At 35.5% G+C, this 24,670-nt stretch overlaps 1 protein-coding gene across 1 annotated transcript in view; it reads right to left on the reverse strand.

The window, feature by feature from the left end:
• LOC106916626 (mannosyl-oligosaccharide 1,2-alpha-mannosidase IA) overlaps window positions 1-24,670 on the reverse strand; it is a 200,198-nt gene that overhangs the window by 84,894 nt on the left and 90,634 nt on the right. The window contains exon 3 of the mRNA XM_014985029.2: window positions 1,875-1,990. Within this exon, the coding sequence (XP_014840515.2) occupies window positions 1,875-1,990 (116 nt within the window). The remainder of the gene's footprint in view (window positions 1-1,874; window positions 1,991-24,670) is intronic.

The raw sequence follows: 24,670 nt of genomic DNA on the forward strand, positions 1-24,670 counted from the left end.
CATAATGACATTTTAGGGTTTTTGGAGACTTCTTTCAGCATCTTGAGGACTGCTTCCAGGGCGAATTAGGTGCTTGGACTCCCTGATCTGTGCATGGTGGTGGTTATATGTCCTCCACTTGGACACTTTAATCCATACAGTGAAACAGATGATGTTTAATTCTTTCTAGAACTCATTCAATTCTTCTCAAAACTCATAAGGTGCTACAATATTTTTCTGGATGTCCAAAGATAATTTCCATCTTATCATGGTGTTTATGCGCCAGCCTCATAACATGTAATCTGGATGCTTATGATAAAAAGTATTTTTTTTGTTGTTTTTTTTCTGTAGAACATTATTGCCATTGAATAATTTTAAGAGTAATATAGTTTAGCAGATTATTGACCATTTCCTCCCAACAAAAAATAAGTACTTTAAAATGTTAAAATACATTTATTTGTAGGTAACCAATATCATACAATAGAAGGACTGGAAATATATTTTTGTGGTGCTTTCATTTCTGGTTGATGGTCCATTCAAACACACTGGGAACAACCTGGACAATACGTTCAAAAGCCACAGCTTTTTGTTCAACTGTGCGGTCTTTTTTTTTAATTTTTTATTGTTGTTCTTGGATTTTTTCCAGGTGGGTAAACCATAAAAGAGTGCTGTCAGATTTCTGTAGACATGTCAGTTCTACAAAACTAAAAAAGTCTGAAACCTCATATTGGAAATTTAAAGGTTGACTAAATGTGTAAGCAGATGGTACCATTTATTTTTTTCTTCGCATTTTCTGGTCCTGTCTCTTCAGAAACATTAATGAACAGCACAGACAATCTGCCCCTATTAGAAAATGCATTTTTGAGACTAATAATCATTACCTTGTTGAAATGTTACTACCCTGCATATTTCCTCTACAGAATGAAGAGTCACAACCCTACTTTTTTTAAAAAGACATCATTACTCAATAGACCCTTTGGAATCTTCAAAACGTGAGCTTAACTTTAAAATTTGAACGAATGAAATTTTCGGCATAATTTCCTTCCCTTTCTGAATGAATGATGCACTACAGTCACTGATACAATACATTGAAAACACAGCTATAAAAGCAAATTGCACAAGAGCTTGAAAATAATCAACCCACAGAAGGTGAAATATTTAATCTGATTTTTATGCAATCCCAATAAAAATGTGTGCTTCAGCGAAACCCATTTATTGACTTTGTAAACACAATTAAATCTATGGAAAAATGACTTTCCATGTCTTAAAATCAATCAACCAATCAAATTTTATTTGAATAGCACATTTGAGCAGCAAGGCATTTCAAGGTGCTTTACATAATTAAAAAAACTAAATAAAAAGAAAAACAAAAAGAAAAACAAAACAGTTCAGGGAAAATTTTGCAGTTGAAATTACATAGACTTGCAACCTGATTTTTAGAAATTATGTTAACCTTATAAATTATACATTACAAAAATGGTCCCTCAATAAATTATAAATGTAATCCCTAAAGCCAAGTTTGTGTTTTTTTTTCTTTCTTTTGCTGTTTTCTTTTTTTTGGAATGATAAATATAGCAGGAAAGAAAAAAGTTACCTAAAAGCCAAAGAATATGAAATAGATGAGTAACAAACTACGTTTCGTAAGACTGGGGAAAAATAAGAATTGCTCTTCTCTCAGAAATGTCAATAAATGCTGCACATTTAAAGGGTTCTACAAAAAGCACTTTATTCAATACTTTTAATAAAGTACTCAAGGCATTGAATACTCTATTCTATACTTTTAATAAAGCATTCCCATTATTTATATAGTCATACAGAAATGTTTTTACAGACTTTGATAGAATTAAAATGAACAACGTCAATACACTTTTTGAAAAGAAAGAAAAATGACTCACCGAGTTTAGGTCCAAACTAGTCTGCACCCACTCCTTGGCATCATTATATTCGTCCATCAGGCCCATAATATACAGCGTGTCCAGTGAGTCCACAATAGAAGCTCCTCTTAGTCCACCTGCAAAATACAACAAAGATTTTAAACATAAAACTAAAATTTAAGGAAACCACACTTTAAAAGCATAAACAGTGACATATGAACCAGTACAAAGGTTTGCAAGAAAGTCCTGTTTATTGGTTTTCAGATAAATTGTGCCTAATAATAATGATCTTTAAAATTATATGCAAATTTATTCATGTCATTATACATTTTCCAGATGTTCTACAAAACCATCAAAAATAATTACTATTCTATTTTTTTTCTTTGCTCACAACAGTTGTCCCCAGCAAAGTGTTGTAACTTCCTTGTGACTTGAAGGAGTAGCTATAATACCCACCATAGATCAAAAGAAAAACTTAAGTAATCTGTTACTTACATTACAGTGTATTTTATGTTCATTTTAGAAGAGATTACATTTATGGACATTTATTTCATTCTATGTTGTGAAACTTGACCATCTGTCCTTGAAAATTAGACACCCAGCTTCTTTATCTGCTTGTAAATCCTCTCTGAAAACCCATTTCCTCACTCTGGCCTTTGACTTTTTATGAGTTTTTGGTTACGGCTCATTTCTTATGTTTGTTGGTTTGTGTTTATTTTTGTGCATTCTTTTTTTGCTAACATGATACAGTAACAATCTATAAGACAAGTAATTTGCACACTTAGTCAAAGGATCATCAAAATCATAAATAATAATTATCAAATATATTAATCATTATCTACTGTTGTTGTATGCTTCGCCAGGAAGAGTAAATGTAGCAAGTCAATGACTCAATGCAATCTGCTGGGTTTCCTCACATAGAAACTTGTTGAACCAGATTGAATAATCAAATAAACTTAACTGTATAAGTAGGATCAATTGGATTGAAAAGATTTATTTTTGTAAAGTGACTTGAGATGGCATGTAGTGAATTGGCGCTACATAAATAAACTAAGTTGAAAGTGTAATTTAAACTTGTGTTTTTAGTCTTGAATACTGTTTTTTTTTTTATATATATGTACAGGTCTGGAATTGGAATAATTCCTGAGGTTTCTAAGGAATTCCCTCAAACTGATTTTTCAGTCAATTTTGAAGAATGCATAGTATTTCAAACACAGAAAAGGCATTTGTTTTCACTGTTAAGGAGGTAACATTCATTTAAGGTGAACAAATACTGAAGCTCAACCCTTAACTGTTAATATTTTGACTATCAGCAGAACTTTTAAGGAAAGCTGAAAAACAGGAAAGGCCCTGAAGCCTTGAGTTCTCTAATTACAGCGGTGATGCTAAAAGATAAGAAAATTGCTTGGTGGAGCCCAGATGAGAATCATCCTCTCTCGAAGATTATGAAGCATCCGTTGGAACACATCAGCCACAGCCACATGAAATTCAAGTTATTTAGGAATCAACCAGCAGAGCAGGAGAAAGAAGTGATCCACTGATTGTTGTGAGCATTTAGCAGCTGGTTCTGGATTAGAACGAGCTGAAGAATTTCCTTATTTAACTCTGTGTGCCACTGTATGTGGTACATTTATTTTTATGAATCTCATTGGTTATTTCTTTTTACAACCTAAATGAAAAACACAAGGAGGAGTTAATGTAATCCTGTTCCCATGCTTGAACCAATTTTCCTTCTGATATCACAAAATGGTATGTAAATGCAGATTGAGTTCACAAAAATTGTCGGATACTGAATAACTGTGCAAAGGGTTAATGCACAGATTATAAATATTATAGGTTTAATAATAAAGAATTGGTTGAAAAGACTGATACACTTGGAGCCTCAAACTATAAATTTCTTAATACAATAAAGTGGAAATTGACCTGGTTAACTGAGTGAGGTGATGGGGAAAAAAAAAAAAAAAGCTCATCCCTGAGAATAGGCAAGCCAACTTTAGATGGCTGGATTGAACTGATGCAACCATTCTGCAACCTGGCACATCAAAGAATGTGGATCTTATCAGGAAGCTCACCGAATATGCAACCGGTAGCCATACCTGTGGGCATCAGAACCCAAATCTGGAGAAAAAAAGTTATAAATCACACAAATCTCACTACTCATTCTGGATTGATTGCTGACAGTGGATTTACAATGAGTACAAGTGTGGAATAAGATTTTATCAAACAGAAAAAGTATTTCTGCCCAAATGCTCCAGATTTTTGTAGCATTTTTTTGTGTATTTTCTTCTATAACACTTTACATCCATGGTCCATGTAGCAGCAAACAATTAAAATTGTTCATCAGACTTCTTTGTAAATTTAGTAATAGTTTTAGTAGCAGGACATAATCTGATGTACATCTAGTCTTCAAAAACAAGCATCATTAAAAGATGTGATAGAAGTAGGCCAACATAATGACCAGTTGATAAATCAGACCAGTATTTCTCATTTGTAAAGACCAGAAGTCTGATATTGTAGCCAAAAAACCCTACAAATCTTGAGAGAAAGTAAATCTGCCGTAGCTCTTACTTTAGTTTTCTAAAGTGTATAACTACTAAAAATAACACTTCAAGAGCAAAACTAAAGAGAAAACAAGTATGACAATCAAACCTCCACATATCTTCATCAACATCACTACTTCAATTTATTGTATCATGAGCATTTTTATGAATCCACTGCTCATCTGTAGCCATAACTCTGCCATAGTTATGGGAAAGGCTCAGCTCTACAGTATCACATGAACGAACCCACAATATGCAGTGACAAACTCCTCTTCTGTCACAAGTCACTGAAAATAAGAGAATGTCTTGGTACATGGATGGTGCACTGGCTTGGGTTTCACAGGCATAATGCTGTGTTACTGCAGTAACATAATTACAGTCTCAAACTAAAGCAAAATATGCTATTCTCACAAAGTTTCTGCTATAACACTGCAACTATCAGAAAATCCTCCACTTGAAAGAGCATCTCATAAGAGAGCAGTGCTAGTTGACAGAACTAACTGTTGAGGTTACTGAGCATAGCTTGGCATAGTGAGCTGGATGTTAGCATCATGTATTAGTAATACTATTGTGCCTGCACTACTTTTGCAGAGAAAAAAAAAAATAATAAAAAAAATTAGATGCATCTGACTTGACTTTACTTATCAAATGATCTTATTACTTCTAAAAACAGAGGTAGCAAAAGTAAAAGCGGAAGAACGAGGTGCGATCAGATATCTAAAGACCTCTGGTTATCCTAACCCAGAAGTACAGCTCCGTAGCTTGAGGCAAACTCGAGGAGTGTGGAAAATTCCTTTTGAAAACAGCACCAGAGCTTGGAAGATTGATTGACTCCAAGGATGCAGGGAGCAGATCAATCCATCATCGTGCACTCCTTCAGTTTCCTTGTTCTTAGACTTTATTCCTTTCTGTGGGCCTGAGCTAAAAATGGAAACAGAGTCAAAGATCCTTTTGAAGACATAAGCAATTGAAGTGCTTTACTATGTATTTATTAAGTCGGATCAAAACACAGGCACACAGCAGAATTTAAATGCTGCAGCCATACAACCATGAACTCTCCTTACTACAGCCTTCTGAAGGTAAAGCAACAAAAATGTTAAATCATAATATTGTCCCAACTCCAATAGATTGTTAAAGTCATTAGCAGAACTCGGGTCAATTTTTTGTAGAGGCATCACAAAGCAGTTCTGTAAAAAGTTGAAATTTATTACCCAAGGTGTTTTTTTTGTTTGTTTTTTTTTGTTTGTTTTTTTTATAGATATTTTCATCATGTTGTCACATACTAATGCAGAGCCAAGAGTATCCTGCAATTTCTAAGTCAGGGATATTTCAAGAGTAAAGTATTTTGACTTCTATTTAAATCAGTAGAAACAAAAACAGAACGTATCACCTTGAGCTCAAATCTGCTTATTCAATCATCTTTGACAAGAACTTTTTGTATTATTTTTACCTACAACGTATTAGTTAGCTTGCTTAAAAAAATGTCATAATATAAATCCCTAGGCATATAAGTTTACATATACCATATTTTACATTTCTCCTATTTGCTGGGGTACCACAAGAAAGTAACATATTTGAAAATATTTGTTAGCAGATTAAAAACAAACATTGTAGACTTAAAACTAAAGGTGAAAGGACCTTGTCAACAGAAGCCTCATGACTTGGTCAACTGATTTTTAAGCAGCAACTAAAACCTAATCTTTATAAAATTGCCTGTGTTTAACCATTTGGATGTTTGATGTTTACTATTTTTTCTTTTTCTCCTGTTTGGTACTTGTGAGGTACCCAATGGGAAAATATTTGCTTTCTGAGAAAAAAGTAAGGCCAGCCTAAAAATTGTTAAATGAAGGTTATTAGTATAACAAAAAAAAAAAAAAAAAAAAAAAAGGAAAGTCCATGCAGAGTAAATGTCCAAATATTTGTACCTTTGACTTGGAAAAGGCTTTCCATGTAAGAAGCCTCTCAAACATTTGACATCTGATCTGGGAAACTTTCCTCAGACTGATGTCAACCAAAAACATCAGATTTTTTTTTATCCTGCCAGTTTCTGGTAGATGGATAAAGAAAAAGGATTTCATGGAAATCATTTCAACAAAATGGGATAATATTAGGTAACCCTCTACCTGAAAAGCTAACTTTTTCCACAGCAAAAAATATTTTGTGGATTATGTAAAATAAGGCTAAGATTAGACACTGAAATGTGAACATCTCTTTAAGAAAATAACTGAATATTTAAAGGGGTCATAGTTCCCAGACTTAATGTATTAAACATCAAATAAAAAGTCATTAAAAAGTCACCAACTATTCGATGTTTATTAATTATGAGAATCACAGTGGAGTCAGTAAAGTTATAATAGACAGGTCAGGCCCACACAATAAACTCTAAAGCTGGACTTTGTTTCATGGTCTTACTGGCTTTTCTTATTCTCCTTTTCTTTGAGTGAATATGCACTGTGGTATTTAATCCCTTAGAGGTTTGATTCAGAGGCAACATTACCCTGTAATTTAATTTAGCTGGCACATTCAGTGTGATAATGCATACAAAATATGTGGCGATATTCTTAAAAGGAAACTCTGTGCCTATTTAAAATTCAACTGGAACTGGAATTAAAAGTGCAAAGCACTAAGCAGATAAGAGGATTCAGATTTCAAAGATGGATTGTTTAAATTCACCCAGGGGAAAACAGAAAAGTCAGGGTTATAGTTTCTCATTTTAGCAGCCAACTCATAACATTAATTGATAGTTAAACTTTAAAGATGGGATCAATATGTAAGGCACGCCACAAACATCATAAAAGTGAATCTAATTGATACAGATGTAGGGAATCACCTAATTACGCTGTCCTGTTATCAGAGTTTGGCAGCATCCTATTATTAATCAAAAGGCCAATCAGTGGCTTGTTAGCATTACCTGGCACTACAGAGGGTTAGCAGGCACTCACGTCTGTGTGATGTTAATAAAATCTAGTTGTTTGCTATTAGCAGCAAAAGCCCAAAAGAGGTGCACAGAGGAAGAGACTCTGTAGTTCAGCGGACTTTTGATGGAGAGCAAAAACAGAGCAACTGTGGGTGAGAAGAAAGTGGATTTTGAGGGAGAAGGAATAAGTTGGGTTACTGAACAGAACACGAAAAAGGCAGTGAGAAACAGTGATTGAGAAATGTCACGACCATCAGTCAACACAGGCTTTCGCACTGGAATACCAACCCTGTCTTTCAGCCTCCTTGAGAGGAGAAGGAAGTATAAAAAATGAAGGAGGAAGCAGAAACCCAGGTGGACATTTTTACAAAAAGGACCTTGGCTTATAGCTTAGTTTTTATCCAACTGCAGAGTCAAACAAAGTGTTTTTAGAGTAAGAATAAATCTGTTTACACACCAGAGGGATATGGTTAATCATCTCATCCCATCCATCCATCCATCCATCATCTTCTGCTGCTTAATCTGGAATCGGGTTGTGGAGGCAGCAGCCTAAAGAAAGACACCTCCACTTCCCTCTCCCCAGCCTCTTGGTAAAACTACAATTAGACCCAGATCTACACATTCTCTGAATTTTATGCAGTGTGTTTCTGTCTTGCCACCAGCTATTATTTTTAAGTCAATTAAGTCAAGAAAAAATTCTTTCTTTTTTTTCCATACACAGATGTCTTTTGTTTTCAGGCACTTGCTATACCTGGGTTGATGAAGGATGACATTATTTTTCATGAAAGTTGATTTATAGGAACATCTTCAATAGTGATGTTCCTATAATAATGATTCCGATTTTGATTAAAGTTTGGAACTGTTTATTATTTTCAAACAGGACAGATTATGATCTGACCTCCTTTAGGTAGATAATATTTTCTTAAAGTAGACTAAAACCGATGTAGAAAATTACACATGACCATATATTTTTGAAATCTGGTACCGATAGGCGTGGTTGGTATGGCAGCACGATGCCAGGAGTTGACACAAACATAGGGATGATACAAACTGAATATATTGAATATCTTAAACTCATATTTTTCCCGACTCTTATCTTGTTTTTCCGACAGTCCTCCAAATTTGTGAGCTTTACCATCACAGTCATTGAAACTACACAAGTGATGGTAGCAGTAAAATTCTGTTCAACACGCAATATAATATATGTACATATGATTTGCACGGATGGAAAATATTGCCATCCAACCAGTTCTTTGCAAATAAGAGATTCCACACGTTGATAAGAAACAATTGTGATTTGATATATTGTGCAGCTCTAATGGCTGGTCTGAAATTCCCCCTGACATACAGTCTTATTACCTGAAAAAGTCAGGTGTGAAACAACCAAAACTGCTCAAGCACAACATGGAGCAGAGGCGAAAATTACTGGTTCCCTTAGCACTTTAATATTTCTGTTGACAAATCACAAACACTTTATAATACTTCTTTTCTTGAAATGTCAACTTATGTACGAAAGAGTAATTTGTATGTCTATATCCAATCACAGTCTGTTGTGGTATTCATTTCTAAACAATAAAAGTGATAATAAAAACCTACCTAAAATCTGAATAGTCTTTATGGGAATACATCTGTTACTACAGTCAAGACCCTATTAAAGCAGAAATACTGCTATAATGGACAGAGTTTCAGTAGCTAAGTTTGATAAAGTGTATGGAAGTTTTTTCTTGGCAAGCAATGTGTTACAGTAGAATCTAAAAACAAATAAGCTGAAAGTGTGATATCTCAAGTACTATACAGAAAGGGATATAAATAATTAGTAAACTTGAAAAAAAAATATAAGACCCATTTTATTTCCTACAGTGTTGGTCTATCACTACCAATCAAACTGCTGAACTTCCTGATTGCTTCATTGCTTTTTAGTGGCTGACAAAGGAAACAAACTTTGAAAGGAGACAAATCAATTAACTTCAAACTAAGAAGATCTTCAAGGTTTTGGTTTCACCATATTTGATTCATTTTTTATTTACTTCAGCTTAAAATGTGTAGAAAATAATTAAATATAGGTGAGAAACGGTCTATCTATCAAGGTTCAGTAAATGAAGTTGGTAAATGAGTGAACTGTTTTTTTCACCAAGTGTTCAACCTTGATTTCCCGACCTTTATTTTCAGCTGAGTTTTAAGGGGTATTATTTGCAAGCAGTCTGATAAAACAGTGTCTGATTAAAGAGACCCAAAGGCCTTGGGTCTCTTTAATTTGGATAGTTTCCAAAGATGGTTACTTATCTTTGGAAACTCTCCAAAGGTAAGCAACCAGAAACACACAGAGCCACAGCTTCCTGGACTCAAACCAGGTTTCCAAACACATGAGGATGCAGTATGAAATGTAAATACAAAAACACAACAGAAGATTGTTATAAACAACTTAGAATGACATAGTCAAAGCTGACATCGAATGATCAAGGAAGCATCTTTTAATTGGTAATAGTCGCCAATGCAGCCCAGAATCTTTGAAGTTAATATGTGTTTAGAAGTATGACTTTCCACAATAAAAAAAAAATAATAATCCCTCCTCCTGAGAGTCAGGTAAGGATGTTTCTGGAGCTAAAGAGAATAACGCAATCTATTCAAAGAAAATAGTCACAATTGCTTGCCAACAGTTTTAAAGTAAAATCATCATCCATGATCACAGTTCTGGCTGAACCAAGAGACCTATCACACCTCTAAAATGTGGCAGAGAAACATCAACAATTGTTATATCACTTTAATACGTTCCACCTCACAAACTGCAGCAATTTGCTGCCAACAGTTTTAAAAGACTCATCAAATGTTCTAAAAACAAGAGTTCACTAAAGTTAAGCAGGAGCCCCTGCAAAAGCAACTAAAACAAATAGAAATATGTGATTCATAAATCATTTGGCACCAGCTGAAATATAGGATTAAAATATTTAACTTGCAAAGCAACTCTTGCTCAGTAATGACACTACTGGAAACAAGGCAAATTGAGCATACACAGTGATTAACACTGTAAAGAATTTGAGATACTTCCTGGAAGAATGCTGTATATGCCACACACACTTTTTGCAACGAAATCTTCTCTATAAATACACAATTTGATGCCTTCTGTACACCATACTATTTGATCTCTTCAGACTGGACAAACAAGCCGTAACTCGCATTTTATACTCTTTATTCTCAACAAATTTTAGCCTCAAGAGGAACTAAAGTGTGCACCTCCAGAGTGCATTAAAACCGGATAGCTTCGAAGCAAAACAAACACATTTTTGGGGTCTTGTGTTGATTTTCCTTTAAACAGAAAAAAGATGCATATTTAAAAGGTGCCTCCAAGAGTAGGTGACAACCACTGAGACAGAGCTGTTTGAAGAGCTCTGTTTACTGAATAACATTGTTTAATTTATAAAGCAAAGGAAAGCAGAGCCAGCTTCAAGCCATGTGAGGAGCTGTGTGTATTGTTTGAGACACTGATGTAGCACCACTGTCCGTGAGGGTGCAGCAGAAGATGAAGATATGTAGGAGGTTCAAAAACTAACAGCTCTCACTGAAATGGTAAAAACACAGCAGACAAAAGCTGCATGACTCCTGACATGTAACATGCTGTGAACTCAGAAACCCAGAATCTCATTAGTATTCTAGTTTCAATTTCGGATGCTTTTGACTATATAAGATTTTATCCGCTGGAAGAGTTGCTATGCTGTAAATCGCTAAATGTTCAATCACAAATCAACGTTACATTTTAACCACCTTTAATATGTTTTGCTTGACGCCTTTGCCAGTAAAAATACTGAGTGATGCCCTAATCATTGAACAAACATCACCTTCAGTGATGAGCAGCACAATCAGTGCAGTGTGTTCAGAAACGTAAGCAGAGTCCTTCCATATTCTGTTAATACATTTATAAGTGCTATGCTACCATGGTTACAAGAAACCTGCATACAAATAATCTTCTTAGCATCTGTTTAGTATATTACAGCAACTACAAACCCTGTTAGGCTCTCTGTATGAATTATTACCAGGAAGGAACCACATGGACAGAATTTCAGGCATATAATCACAATCTCACCCCCTTTCAGGGTACACAGGCTTCCTAACTTCCCTTCAATGTGTCTCCATTTTCACCATTATGATAATCGCCCCATCAAAGTGCCCTGCAGAGGAGCATGTATCAGCTGGCGCTCTGTCCCTGCCAGAGCAGTTTCTTGGCAAGACAGTAGAAAGGACACAAAAATTGATGCATAAAGGGAGATTAGAACCAGAGCCAAAGTAAAGTTGATCAATTATGAGGCCTGCAGAGCAAGAGACAACAGAGCCATATTTCTCAGATAAAGTTTAGCAGTAAGAACTTAATCTTTAAACCGATAAAACATAAAAATGCTGAATCTAGCACAAAGTCCAATATACAAGTGTGCTGTTTTCAAATGGTTTTATATTAAGGGTGCACTGATAAATCAACCCAATTTCCTTAGATTAGTGATCAGCTGATACTTGCATGTGAAACCGATCTTATACACAGTTCTTCTCTACCTCCACAAAAAGCATGAAATTCAGCCATCATCTTGTTTTGCACTGCTATTTAAAAAAAGGCTGATTAACACGGCAGGTAAAATCTGCATGTGCATGGTCACTGTTGACAACCCAGCAACGTTGCTGCTATATGTAGCAACTTTTCAGCCGAGAAACAATTGGTATTGACCGAAATCAAAATCGACAAGTCAGGATTGTTAAAGATCAGTGATCAGGTAGAAAACTGCAATTGGTACTTTATGTATTACACCCTATTCCTCTTTGTTTGTGATTCGTCCTTCTGTAAGTCGACTCTTGTGAAATATGACAGATTATGACCCCAAAAAGAAACTTGAATATTACAACAACTTCTTGGGAGTAATTATCATTTGTTGGAGTCACTGAAAAGGCACATTTAGTCTTAGTAGACTGAGTAGATACATAGAAACAATTCCAATCCTTAAATTTAAAGCGGTTATGAAATCTCCCCCAAAGATGGTTAGAAATCATCCCCGGCATGATGAAAACGTCTATTTTAGTCATAGGGGAGTTTCAGTTCAGAAAAGCTTTGGCCTAAGGTTAAAACTTTTTTTTTTTTAAAGCACCATGAACATCTTGGAGCAAAACATTGCAGCTTAACAAGGACAATTGGCAACATTGGACCTTTAGACAGTCACATTCTTTTTAGGTAGAATTTATTTTGTTTATTTTCATTTCTGAGGGATATATGTAGCACTAAAAAGGAAGGTAATAACACAGCTTAATTGGCTACTATGTTTACAATTTATGTGAATCGGCAGCTTCCCCAACTCCTGCCTTCCTTTTGAACATTAAACAGAGCAGCACACATGCTTAATGTTGATTTTAGTGTTTGGAACTGGGCTAAAATCTGGTACAAATGGCTTTCAGAAGGATTATTTCTAAACTCTAAAGGTGTTAAATTCTAAGTAGCCAATCAGCACACTCTCACATGGATTAATCAAATCACAAACAAACACAAAATGCTCACTGTCCAGACATGATTAGCGAGGCTCCAGTCTTCAAACTGCATGCACACGCACGAGTGCGCGCACACACGCCAATCTAATTGCAGCGATTTAATTTGCAACTCTGGGAGAGCGTGGCGTGTCAGCGCAACAGCCCTGTCTGATATGACAGCCGCTCAGATGAGATTACATACTGCATTCAGTGCAGTATCAAACCCCTCTCCTCCGACTTTTCCAAAAAAAAAAAAAAAAAAAAGCCTGTCTTGGACTGATCAACAGACACAGCAGCATAGTGAGAGAGAGAGGAGGAATCATACATCTGATGCTCTGTCAACCTACAAAACCTGATTACAGATGACATCTAGAGACTGAGATTAGGCAGCTGATAAAGATGCTGAACACATCACATTCAGCTAGCTTCAATGTCATCCAGTGTACAAGTATACAGAGAGCAAATAACTGTTAAAAAAACAAATTTATAATTAAACTGAGATCTGAGGCCTTGCAATTATTTAAAAAAGATTTAAATATAAAACCTCTCTTCTAGTAATATGATAATCTTTGCACTTTCACAACATGCAAATTCTTCCCATCTAGAAAAGTATACTCTAGTTGATCTGAATGCATCTTTCCAGCTCAGTAGCTTCACACGGAAATAGATGCAGCCCAACCAATTTAGCAGAGGTGAAATAACTTGTTGACAAAGAGCACCCGTCAAATGGAGAAATTAAATCAGCCATCGTAAAGGAGTAGTGGCTGCACTTCATTTGTGCAGCGCTGCGGCCATTTAAAGGCAGAGCAAGAACCCGGAACCACACTGACATGCAAGTTTGCAGAGTGCATCTATAGTGGATGCTCAAATGCATTGGTATGCTTTGAGCATCGAAGCAAAACTCATTGGCATGGAGAATTAATAATAACATAGAAAAAAAGATTTTAGCTGTGGTGGAAACATCAGTATTTTAAAAAATTGAATTAGAAAGCATCCTTACACATTTTCACAGATACTTCTGGAAATTCTTATCCAGCTGAACTAGAAAAAGGTTATCTTCTACCCCTTTCTATCTACTGCTGTTTCCACTTTGCCACAGGCTGTTGCCATCTTTCAACTACTTACAAGCTCCAACACCACCAGTGCAGTGCTGCTCAGAAATTGTGAAGTCTGACAAAAGCGTTGGAGGACCTTTCAGGCACTCTGGGCTTTCTGGTGTCTCTAACAAAAGGAAAGTCTGTCACTAGACTTAGGGATGCATTGATCACAGATCTGTGGTCTATTCCATATCTCTGGTTTTGTAAAGCTTTGACATGCAGATTTTTCATTAAAGTCTTCACTAAAGATTGTTGTTCAGGTTACCAACAGTAGCACTCAGGTACTGTGTATTGACTATTATCTATTTTTTGAGTCATGCTGAAAATTTTACTACTTCATTCACTTGCAGATTTTAATTTTAACCCTTATACAGTACAGTGCATTCCTTGATTTTAATGTGTTTTTGGGAATGATTCTGACTACAAATTAGATTTTGTCCCATCAATGACATTTAGATTGTAATTTGACTGATATTTTCAGCATTTTTACTCAAACATAATGTCTTGTTGTTCTCCTGGCTTTGTATAAACCAGGATTAATAAAGGCCCCATTCACTGCTATAATTCATAAACATATATTAATTATAACTGTATCTTAATTGTATTAATATATTTATTAATATTATGCTGGTTTAAAACAATCTGCATGTGTTTAGGAGTCCTTACATGGTGAAGTGGGACTTATTCTGTGTTTCAGATTGCACCCAGGCAATGTTATAGCCAATCCTTAACATTCCCAGGTGTTAATGTTTTACACACATTATATGAAAAGTTATTTACGCTTTTAATATCTTTTTAACATATAAATTATGTTCGTAACAAAAAAATCTGGTCTTTCAAAGGTAAAAACACAACAAATATTTGACTAGTTAAGATAAGTTAATTGTATTTCTATATCATACTTTACTGAAGCATGGTTAAAGGTATAACTTTGAAACCTCAAACTACATATAAAAATTAAAATGAAAGACAATCAATGTTGACACTTTGAGGCTTTGATACTCCCAGCCCATTACTAAGCAAACTGCATCTTGCATATATGATATAATAATTTAAATCAAGTTTAAATATTTTAAGAGCTAATTTCAGAAAAAAAAAAGAATATTTGCTGGGTTGCACTGTTGCATTGCAGCAAGAAGGTCCTAGGTTTGAATTTCAACCTGGTGTCATTCTGCATGTAGTTTTCATGTAGTCCTTGTTTATCTGTGGGTTTTATCCAGGTACTCTAGATTCCTCCCAAAGTACAAAAATATAACTAAGGTTAATTGGTCTCTAAATATGCGAGTTGTTTTCCCTGTGCATCTCTGCATTGCCCTGCAATAAACTGTCAATCTTTCCAGGCCGTAACCTGCCTCTTGCCCAGTGACCACTGGAGAAAAGCACCAGCACCCCCACATCCGTGCAAAGATAAGTATTTTAGACAATGGATGAACATTTTCTATGAATGGTAGAGCTGAAGGTAAAGAGTGTGTATTTTTCTTTTTTTTAAGAAACTCTTTACAGTGATATTTATTGGAACATTTTTGTGCACAAGGGCACAAAACCGTAAACTTACAATGTACCATTACTATTTAAATAGCTGGCACTGCATGCAGTTATATTGCTGATGTAAAAAAAAAAAATACAGACTCACAAAGGTAAAAAAAAAAATAAAAATAGGGAGTAAAACTATGACTGTTTTGTTATCTTTAACAATATGGGCTGCAGAGGTTGAAATGTCCTGATTTCTCTGGAGCTGACAACCAGTAGTTGGGGACAGTGGCCCCAGTCTCCCTTTTGTGAGGCACTGAGATAACAACAGTGCTGAGAGGAAACTATGAGTCAAATGTCAGTAAATATAAGCAGCCCTGCATTTATATAACACACACAGGATTATCGCATAAGTTTCTGCAAGCATAGACATAAATACAATAATCTCTGAGGATTCATGACCGACTGAGTCCCCAATGATAAATGGAAACAAAGTGCACTGGTGAGCAGGTACACAGAGAGGATTTATTCTGTGACTTTATGAAAAATTCAGGTCGAGACATGATGCGATGAGCCGAAGTTATTAAAAGCAATGTGTATTTATAGCAACCAAAATAAGTGAATGAAGAAAAACAACTAATGCCGACACAAGCTTAAAGGCTTGGCAGAGAGGGCTTGCGATTAAAATAGTCGAAACCTGATTACTTCAACCCAAACAGCATGTCTGAAGTTGTAGTCGCCTCCATGAGAGACTCTTGATTTACGTCATCAGTGATGATATAAACACAGAGTGTAAAGATCCTACAAGCAAACACTAAGAATAAGTAATCATTATAGCTTGGAAGCTTCATCGTGATGCCAAAAATTTGGCCTCATCCTTGAATTCATCAGTTTGCGAGCAGATCCTTACAGTTGCGTAGAGGACAATCTCTTATAATCCTCTTGCTTTGTCATACATGTTTTCATCATCTTGACTATAATCTGTTCAAAACAGGTTCGATTTATGGTCAGTTATTTTTTCATGTCCAAAAACAGAAGAACTGAAATAAACGGTAATGATAAGAAGAAATGCTAATTTTGTAACTTGCAAAATAGGTGAGGAGAGCAAACCACACTAATGGATGGGATAGTGAGCAATGAAGAAATGGGAGAAAAGAAAATTTGAGTTTGAGTTAATTCTTTATTCTTTTCTTTGGTATCTAAGCTGCTTTTCTTCTTTTCCTAGATCTTCTAGCTTTGCATTCTTCAGCGGAGGCATTAACCTAGACTTAACCCTTTATGATATTTCTATCGTCATGAATTTATGACATTGCGACAAGTTGTTGGATAGAAGTGCCGATTCCACTCTTGGTGTCCTGTGATCTTTAACCGTTAATTCAGAAATTAACACAGACACTGAGGCAAACATAGCCAAAACATTGTATATGCAGAACAATTAGCCAACACAGTAGCTTATTTCCCACAGCATAGGGCGAATGCTGTAAAATATTTTGATTTATGGCAAATGGTTCAGAATATAGTCACAGTTGTCACAAGTTTAACTGAGTTCATGGACATTTCTCTCCCAATGATGTTTACTGAAAAAGCTTTGTTTCCAAATTATTTACAGCATACAGTTTTATCGGACCTGTATCATCACATTTAAATAAAACCTGTAAATATGACCTTCTGAAATATAAATAATTCGAAATCAGGCTTTCCATTGTTTTTTCAATTAGAAGAGTAACTGTACGTCTCTTCTCTGAAAAAGAAGAGCAGTTTGAGTCAGCTAGGGAATAAAGTGTTCTAGAGACGAAATGTCGTCAAAACATAGTGGAAGGGACTTGATAAACATACCTTTGCTCATCAACATCACAATGCTAATTAGAGAAATACACTGAGCCACCAGCAGACTCTGAATGAACCAATGACCAATGAAAGGAGGATCATGCACAATATGTTTACAAAGGAATGTTAGTCATACTTTTTGTTTTACTAAATATAAAGCTTGACTAACATTTTGTTACAACCTAATGTGTCAGATAAGTATTAAGCAGACCAAGCAAAAAAGTACTGTAGCTGAACAGGAAAAAACGTTTCTTCAACCCTATATGTAAAACTATTTATTTTATTTTATTTTTTTTACAAAAAGAGAGATTCCAGACTCTGTCAAAGGTAAGTCAGAGAAAGAAAGAAAATTGGCTACATTTGAAACTTATTTTCTCAGGAAAAATACAACTACAGCCGTCCGTCAAAAAAAAAAAAAAAAAATATATATATATATATGTATACACACACACGGTGAAAATTTAAATATCTAGTTAATCTACAATTCAATTAAATGTAAAATAAAGGGACTAAATCCACACCTTACTCCAGTTTTAAAAATGTATGATTGCTCCTGAGTGTCAAGTAATATCACTCTCCCCTTTGTGAGAAAGTGGAATTTCTCCAAGTAAAAACCACTGCCTCCATAGCTTATTTTTTAAATGTCATTGTCTGACTTTGGGGTTTTGGAAATGTCATAAAGGATTCCTGCTAGAATGCAGACCAAGGCTGAACTTAAACTGCAAAACTAATAATAGCAAAGGCAAGACGCAATAAAAAACAAAAGCTTTATCTGGGAAAAATTGAGGTGCTGCTGTTGGATCCTGTTACTATTATTGACACTTGTCAAATCTACAGCTTCCCCATGTCCAGAGAAAAATGTTATTTACCAAGAATCTCTGTGAAATGTTTAAGAATCAATAATACACGTCTTTACAGTTTAATAAAACGGTATTGGGAGTATTATTACAGAACGCACACTGCAGTGAACTGAGACTTAAAGCATTTTACACAGCTCTTACATTTTATAGCATGGCAGGTGTGGTCGTTCCACCCTGTTATACTGCAAAACATGAATTATCTACAAGCTTAGAGTCTGAATCTTTACAGAAAGTACCTCTGGTTGCACGATAGAAGTCTCACAAGCAGTGATTGTAGAATGCAATGTTTTATTTAGCACCAATAGAATGAGGGCTTAATCAACAAAGCAATGTTTGTAGACTGTACACAGCAAAAAAAAATGTTTTGTTAACAAAATAATGAATACTATAAGAATTAAACTGCCTCACAATCTTAGACCGAATATGAGAATAGACTGAAATTGATGACATATCTTCGAAAAAAAATATATAAATAAAATGTTACTTTTTTTCAGGAAAAAAAAAAAAAACTAAAGAAAAAAATCAGAAGAAAGGATTTCTGTGATGAACTGGGGGAAGAGTCCCAGATCTTGGTATGCATTTAATGCTAGTTGTTTTAAAGACGGATAATTGCATCTTGATGGAGGCCACCGGATGAGGTAGAAGAGGAAAGTGGGTGAATTTTTACAATCTTCACAGCAGGCGATTGTAATGTGACAGGTGGTGACAGGCACCATTTGAGAGGACATTTGAAAGAACACTAATGAATCTCCCCTCCCCCCAAACCAGCTCACCTTCACAATGCCCCCTTCATGACCGGGCAGGAGACTCAGTGGGAGGTAATTGCAAGGGAGGGGAAACCTGTCTGCTTCGCCTAATGTGTGGGTGGAGGAAAGTAGGTAATCGCCCATGGTAGCAGTGGCCAGCTGAGTGCTTTTCATAAAAGTGTTCCTTTGATAACAAAAACGGGAGGAGTTTATATATGAAGGGGGCCGAAAGATTAAGGCTCACACATCCATTAAAGCAGTTTATATATATATATATATATATATATATATATATATATATATATATATATATATATATATATATATATATATATATATATATATATATATATATACACTGCTCAAAAAAATAAAGGGAACACTCAAATAACACATCCTAGATCTGAATGAATGAAATATTCTCATTGAATACTTTGTTCTGTACAAAGTTGAATGTGCTGACAACAAAATCACACAAAAATCACCAATGGAAATTAAATTTATTAACCAATGGAGGCCTGGATTTGGAGCCACACACAAAATTAAAGTGAAATATTCCCTTTATTTTTTTGAGCAGTATATATATATATATATATATATATATATATATATATATATATATATATATATGCTGCAAATATACACATGTATGCATGTCTGAGTTGGTCGACCTCCTTATGCAATGCTGTGTTCTGTGACTATGCCACCTTAGACGTCCTCACTCTCTCATTGCATTTCATTCTGTTGATTAGTGATGATGTAAGACATTGGAAATTTGTGAAAGTCCTTTTCTCTGAGGGGTTCCATAGACCCAGAAGATCTCCAGCTGCTCTATAAAATATTTATATCACCTTTTGCAGCACCTGCAGCCAGAGAAGACTGAATAATAAATAGCCAGAGCTTCATCATTTGGGTCATCGATTCAAGCTAAATCGAGTTTTCAAACCACCTCTTTCCAACCCCTCTGTTCTCTACTATGGCAGCTCTTTACATCACTTAAAGAGCTTTTGGGATTCCGTAATAAACGGTGCTGGTTTTAAATGGTCCCTGGCCGAGCCATGAAAGAAAAGGCGAGGGGCTCAGCCCGTGTCAGCGGAAACGGCTCAATCTGCAAGCCAGAACTACTCTCGGCAAAACTCAATGACCTTATGCTCTTTAATTGCACCTCATGGGAAGGTGCGGGGAGGTCAAAAATAGGAGGTGAAGCAGGACGATGGAACAAAGTTTTACAGAAAAAAAAAGATTAAATAATTATAATGTCAAGCCAACATAATAGAAAACCGTTTCTCCATGCATGAAAAAAGGTCTTCACTGTGCCATTTGTAGCAGAGGGAGAAAAGAGCTGTGTAGCAATTGTGCATAACAGCATGTGGCCAATCCCCTTAACAGCCATAGGACGTCTATTGTTGATGAAAAATCTCCCGGGGGAGGGAGGGGCGGCCGTTACACGTAATGTGATGTTCCCTCTTTTTTTCAGAACAATCACAAGTAGTGTCCCAAGCAGCTGTTGGACCCGCATTTAACGTGGTGAGCTCTTCAGTTAGTGACCCACATAAGCAGCCACAGGAGTAATGATGCTTTTCAGAGGGGGTGAGGGGGACATCTCTCTAATCCTCCACTTAGTCTGTGTGATTGGTTGGCATCTTACTCCAGAGCAAAAGCAAAAAGTGTCGGTATTATACAAGAACTATAATAAGGATGCTTTCGGAAACAGATAAAAGGAGTTTTTGGAATCTAAATATTTAGACATCTTAGATTAGTGCTTAGTTTCTTTTTTTTCTGAAATCTGGAAGGCTAATTTATACCAAAATATTAGCAAAAAAATAAAAAATAACTATGCAAACCCAAGTAAATCTCTAATGTTCAGTGTTAGAGAACTTTGTCATCTCAGGTTCAAGTACAAACTGATTGTTTAGGAGGCATGCCACAAATAATAAAAATAAAACAATAAATAAAAATGAAAGGCTACTGGGACTTTAACTGTGCGCTATCGTCAGGTGGGAATATAATAAAACTTTTCAGGAGCAAAAACCCAAGCTGGGTTTGGTATGAAACAATGGTTAATTGTGTGGAAAGCATCAAAGTGTCTTAGATAAATGAGTAGATTTTATCCTCTGCTTAAAAACAATGAACTGTATCATCGCTGGGAGTTTGACCAGGATAATGAGCCTCAACATGTGGCTACATCAGTGCAGAAACGGATCATCACACAAAATCTCAACCTTTCCTTTGACAATTTCTCTGAAAACCTGTGAGGTGAGCTGAACAAAACAGAGCATAAGAGAGTAACGCGGACTCCGAATGAACGAAAGAAAAAATTGTGCAAGGATGAATGATCAAACATCCATTTGTCTGTTTGCTCCTCTTGAAATAACACAAGAGTGTACGGCATCTGATTGGCAAAAGAAAGTTGGTAATAAGCATTGACAGAAGGCATAGCAATAATTGAGGAACTGATTTTGTGTAGAAAAACACCTTTGTTTTAAAACACCAAACTTCAATGTTTTCTAAATTTTTCAGAGTGAGATTATGGTTTAATTGTGGAGAGTGCTGTTTTGGCATGGTGTGAAGCAATTACAACCTAAAAAAAAAAAATGGACAGATTGACAGCAGATGAAACTTCTGGCACATTCAGCAGGTTTCATATAATTGTTTTGTATAGCAGAAATAAATCTGTTATATCTTTAGAGCCAACAACACCTAATCACTAATCTTCCTGATGGAATTGGATAAACATATGGTGCAATGAAATAACTATTCATTTTCTCAACCAACACCTTAAAAATACCTCACAACCTTTAAACGTATTTTACCAGACATGGACTTGCAAGCTGAACTTGTGAAATGTGTGAGGAGTTCAGAGCACTTCTGTGACCTTAAGCCTAAATCTCAAAGGAGGTTAGAAGACGAGCCCAGTTATGTCCGTCCCATCTCTTTATTGAAACCAAAGTAAAATGTAAAACATCTCTAAGGTTTCAAGGACATTAGACTGACAGGCTGGGTTTACTTGAGGGATCGTTCTCGAGCCAATTCCCAGGCTGGTAACAAAAGGCAGAGGAGAAAAGAAAAAAAAAATCTTCTGGAGGCTGTCCAAGAGCCGTCTCTTCACCATCAGCTTTGTTTCCAGATCAGAGAAGGCAGCCGTGTTTATAAGGCACATAGTCATAAAAGATTAATAACATAAATAAGCAATCTGGCTTAATTTGTTTCCAGTTGTCTGGAAATGAAAGTCTGAAGACTCTTGGGCTAAACCCACATTAATATTTTTTTCATTTTAAAAATGCATGACTCTGCATCTTAACTATTACACGACTGGCACAGTTTTGGTTTAAAAATTATTGGAGTGCATTTTTACTCCCGACATGCGGAAACTGAGAATTTGAATATATGTGCTTAAGGTTATGACAACTACTTTGTGATTTTTAAAAGGTTTTTCAAGGCACTAGTAGTTTTTATTGAACAGAAGCTTGACAGGAAGAAGGGTGGAGAAAGAAGGAGAAGAAATGCAGAAAATGGCCCAGGACGGGGTACTGAAGAACAAATGCATTGAGGACTACAGCTTCTGTTCTACCACTGAGCCACATGGCATTGATCGTTCACACAGAGATTAGGATTAGATCATTTTGTCTAGTCACCTCTGATAAGAGGTTTTCAGGTCAAATACTAAAACATAATTTTAGTATGTAGCATGTATAATAAAGCACTTGTTTCTATCTCATAAAAAAAAAGATTTGGGAAAGATTCGGGACATGATTTTAAACAACAGGAAGTCATTTCTTCATTCTCAATCGGATTCAAAACTCCTATGAGCCGTTTGTTCTATTTATTTAAGTCCTTAAATTTAGAAAAGTGAAAATTGGAATTGGTAGGTCAGACAAAGAAAATCTGCATCAGTCTGATTTGTGGATCTCTTTTAAATTTGATGCTCTGAGGGAAACGTTTTAGGGATTCAGAAAGATGAAACCAAAAAGGCGAACACCAAGTAATGTTTTTTTCTCTGCTTTGCATGTCTCCATTAGTGTGCATGGATTGATGTCTAAGGGTCAAAATCAGCATCGTCTTTTCTCTTACTATGCATTAGCTCTTCAGGATGAAGCCCCTTTTCCTGTTTAACATCCTAATTTAATTCACTGCTAACGGTTCTGTGATGCCAGGCTTTAAGATAAGTGGAAAATATATAGAGCCATTGGCGCTGGAGTGGATGTCCTCCTCAGCAAAAGTGGGTCAGAAAATCTCTGGGGGCCAAATATTTAAATTTCCTTACTCTCACGGCTTTGGATTTCAAGCTGTGGACAGATGTCCCAAAATGACTCTGCATTACGTTCAGACACTTTTTAATACAGTCAAGAGAACTCATGGGATTTAAATATTCTCAATAGCCTGCAGAGTAAAGAAAATACGGCATTATGGCTGATGCTCCAGGCCGAGTTTTGATCCAGATCAGACGGAGGTAGAGTACCCAAAAATTGTACTCAAGTACATGTACAACTACTTCATCATATTTTTACTAATAGTTGTCATCTGAGAAATGACTCGAGATTAAAGAACTAGTCATGACATCTGGTTTAATATTTAGTATGTCAGCATACAAAAATCATAAAATTATATAGAAAATCTGGTTTTGTAAAGCATAAAATTACATATATTTTTTGTTTACAAACATAATTGCAAAACAAATTCAGCAAGAAAGTTTTTCAAATTGATTAAAAATAAATATAAAACTTATGAAACCAATATTTACAGGAGGTATTTATGCTAAAACAGTGTAAAGTATAAGTCGAAACTGAAAATAGTGAAGATGAGCTTAAACATTTCAGTCCTAATCTCCTACAAACGCCATCATTTTAAACTTCAAGCTGCCGTCATTAACGATTTCCAGCTTGGAAATGCATTTTCAAAAACGTGGGAAACGAAAGTAGTTCATGTGACAGTTATATTTCTATGTTTGAAATTATTTTCTGTTAACTGTATAAAAGAGTTTTACATTAAGATTGATATCAAAAAGCAGGAGCCTTGTGCCCGTCTGTTCTAAATATGAAAGACATTTTAAAGAAAAATTGTAACAGCCTGCACCGAATAATCATTTTATGTCATTTCCTGGGGGAAAAAAAAAAAAAAAAAAAAAAGATTTAGGAGTAGAATGTTTTTTTTGTTGATTTTTTTTTCCAGGCTCGCATGAATCCTGTTTTGTCACAAAGCAAGGCAATTTCTTTTGCATAGCACATTTTCAGCAACACGACTATTCAAATGCTTTACATTGTCATACTGTATTCTTTGAATTCCTCAACCGGAGCTACAATACATAAGAATAAATAAGGGATTTTATATTAAGTAAAAATTAAAAATATTAAAATAAAAAAAATTGAATAAAAGCAGCAATTCATGACTGTACAAATTAAGATGCAACTTAATTAAAACTAATTGAAAATATGGAGGCATTTACTTTTTAAAATCCCACAGAACATCTGTCAGATCTATTGTCAAGTGCATTTCTAAGTGCATTAGAATATCATTAAAAAGTTAATTAATTCAGAAAGTAAAACTGTTTAACTAGAGGTGATATAGAGTCCCTCGTTTTTGTTTTTGTTTTTTTTTTTATTTCCGAAGATTATGGCTTACAATGAATAAACACCTCAGGAACTTTCAATATTAACATATCCATTAAAGGAGTTGTCAGCAGTACTCAATACTAGGTCTGAGTTCCTGCATCACTACATCACATCACTGTGCCATGACATGGGGGCGAACAGTCGGTGGTGCTGCTGAGTTCATGAGGAAACCCAGGGTGACTCAAGATTGATCCATTTTGTCTGCATTGTTGGACCTGCCCTCGCATCTTCCTCACGACTCCAGAGCCTCTCGAT

This window comes from Poecilia mexicana, unplaced genomic scaffold, assembly GCF_051168715.1.
Source record: "Poecilia mexicana isolate PSO_F unplaced genomic scaffold, ASM5116871v1 scaffold_16, whole genome shotgun sequence".
In the NCBI taxonomy this organism is placed as follows: domain Eukaryota; kingdom Metazoa; phylum Chordata; class Actinopteri; order Cyprinodontiformes; family Poeciliidae; genus Poecilia; species Poecilia mexicana.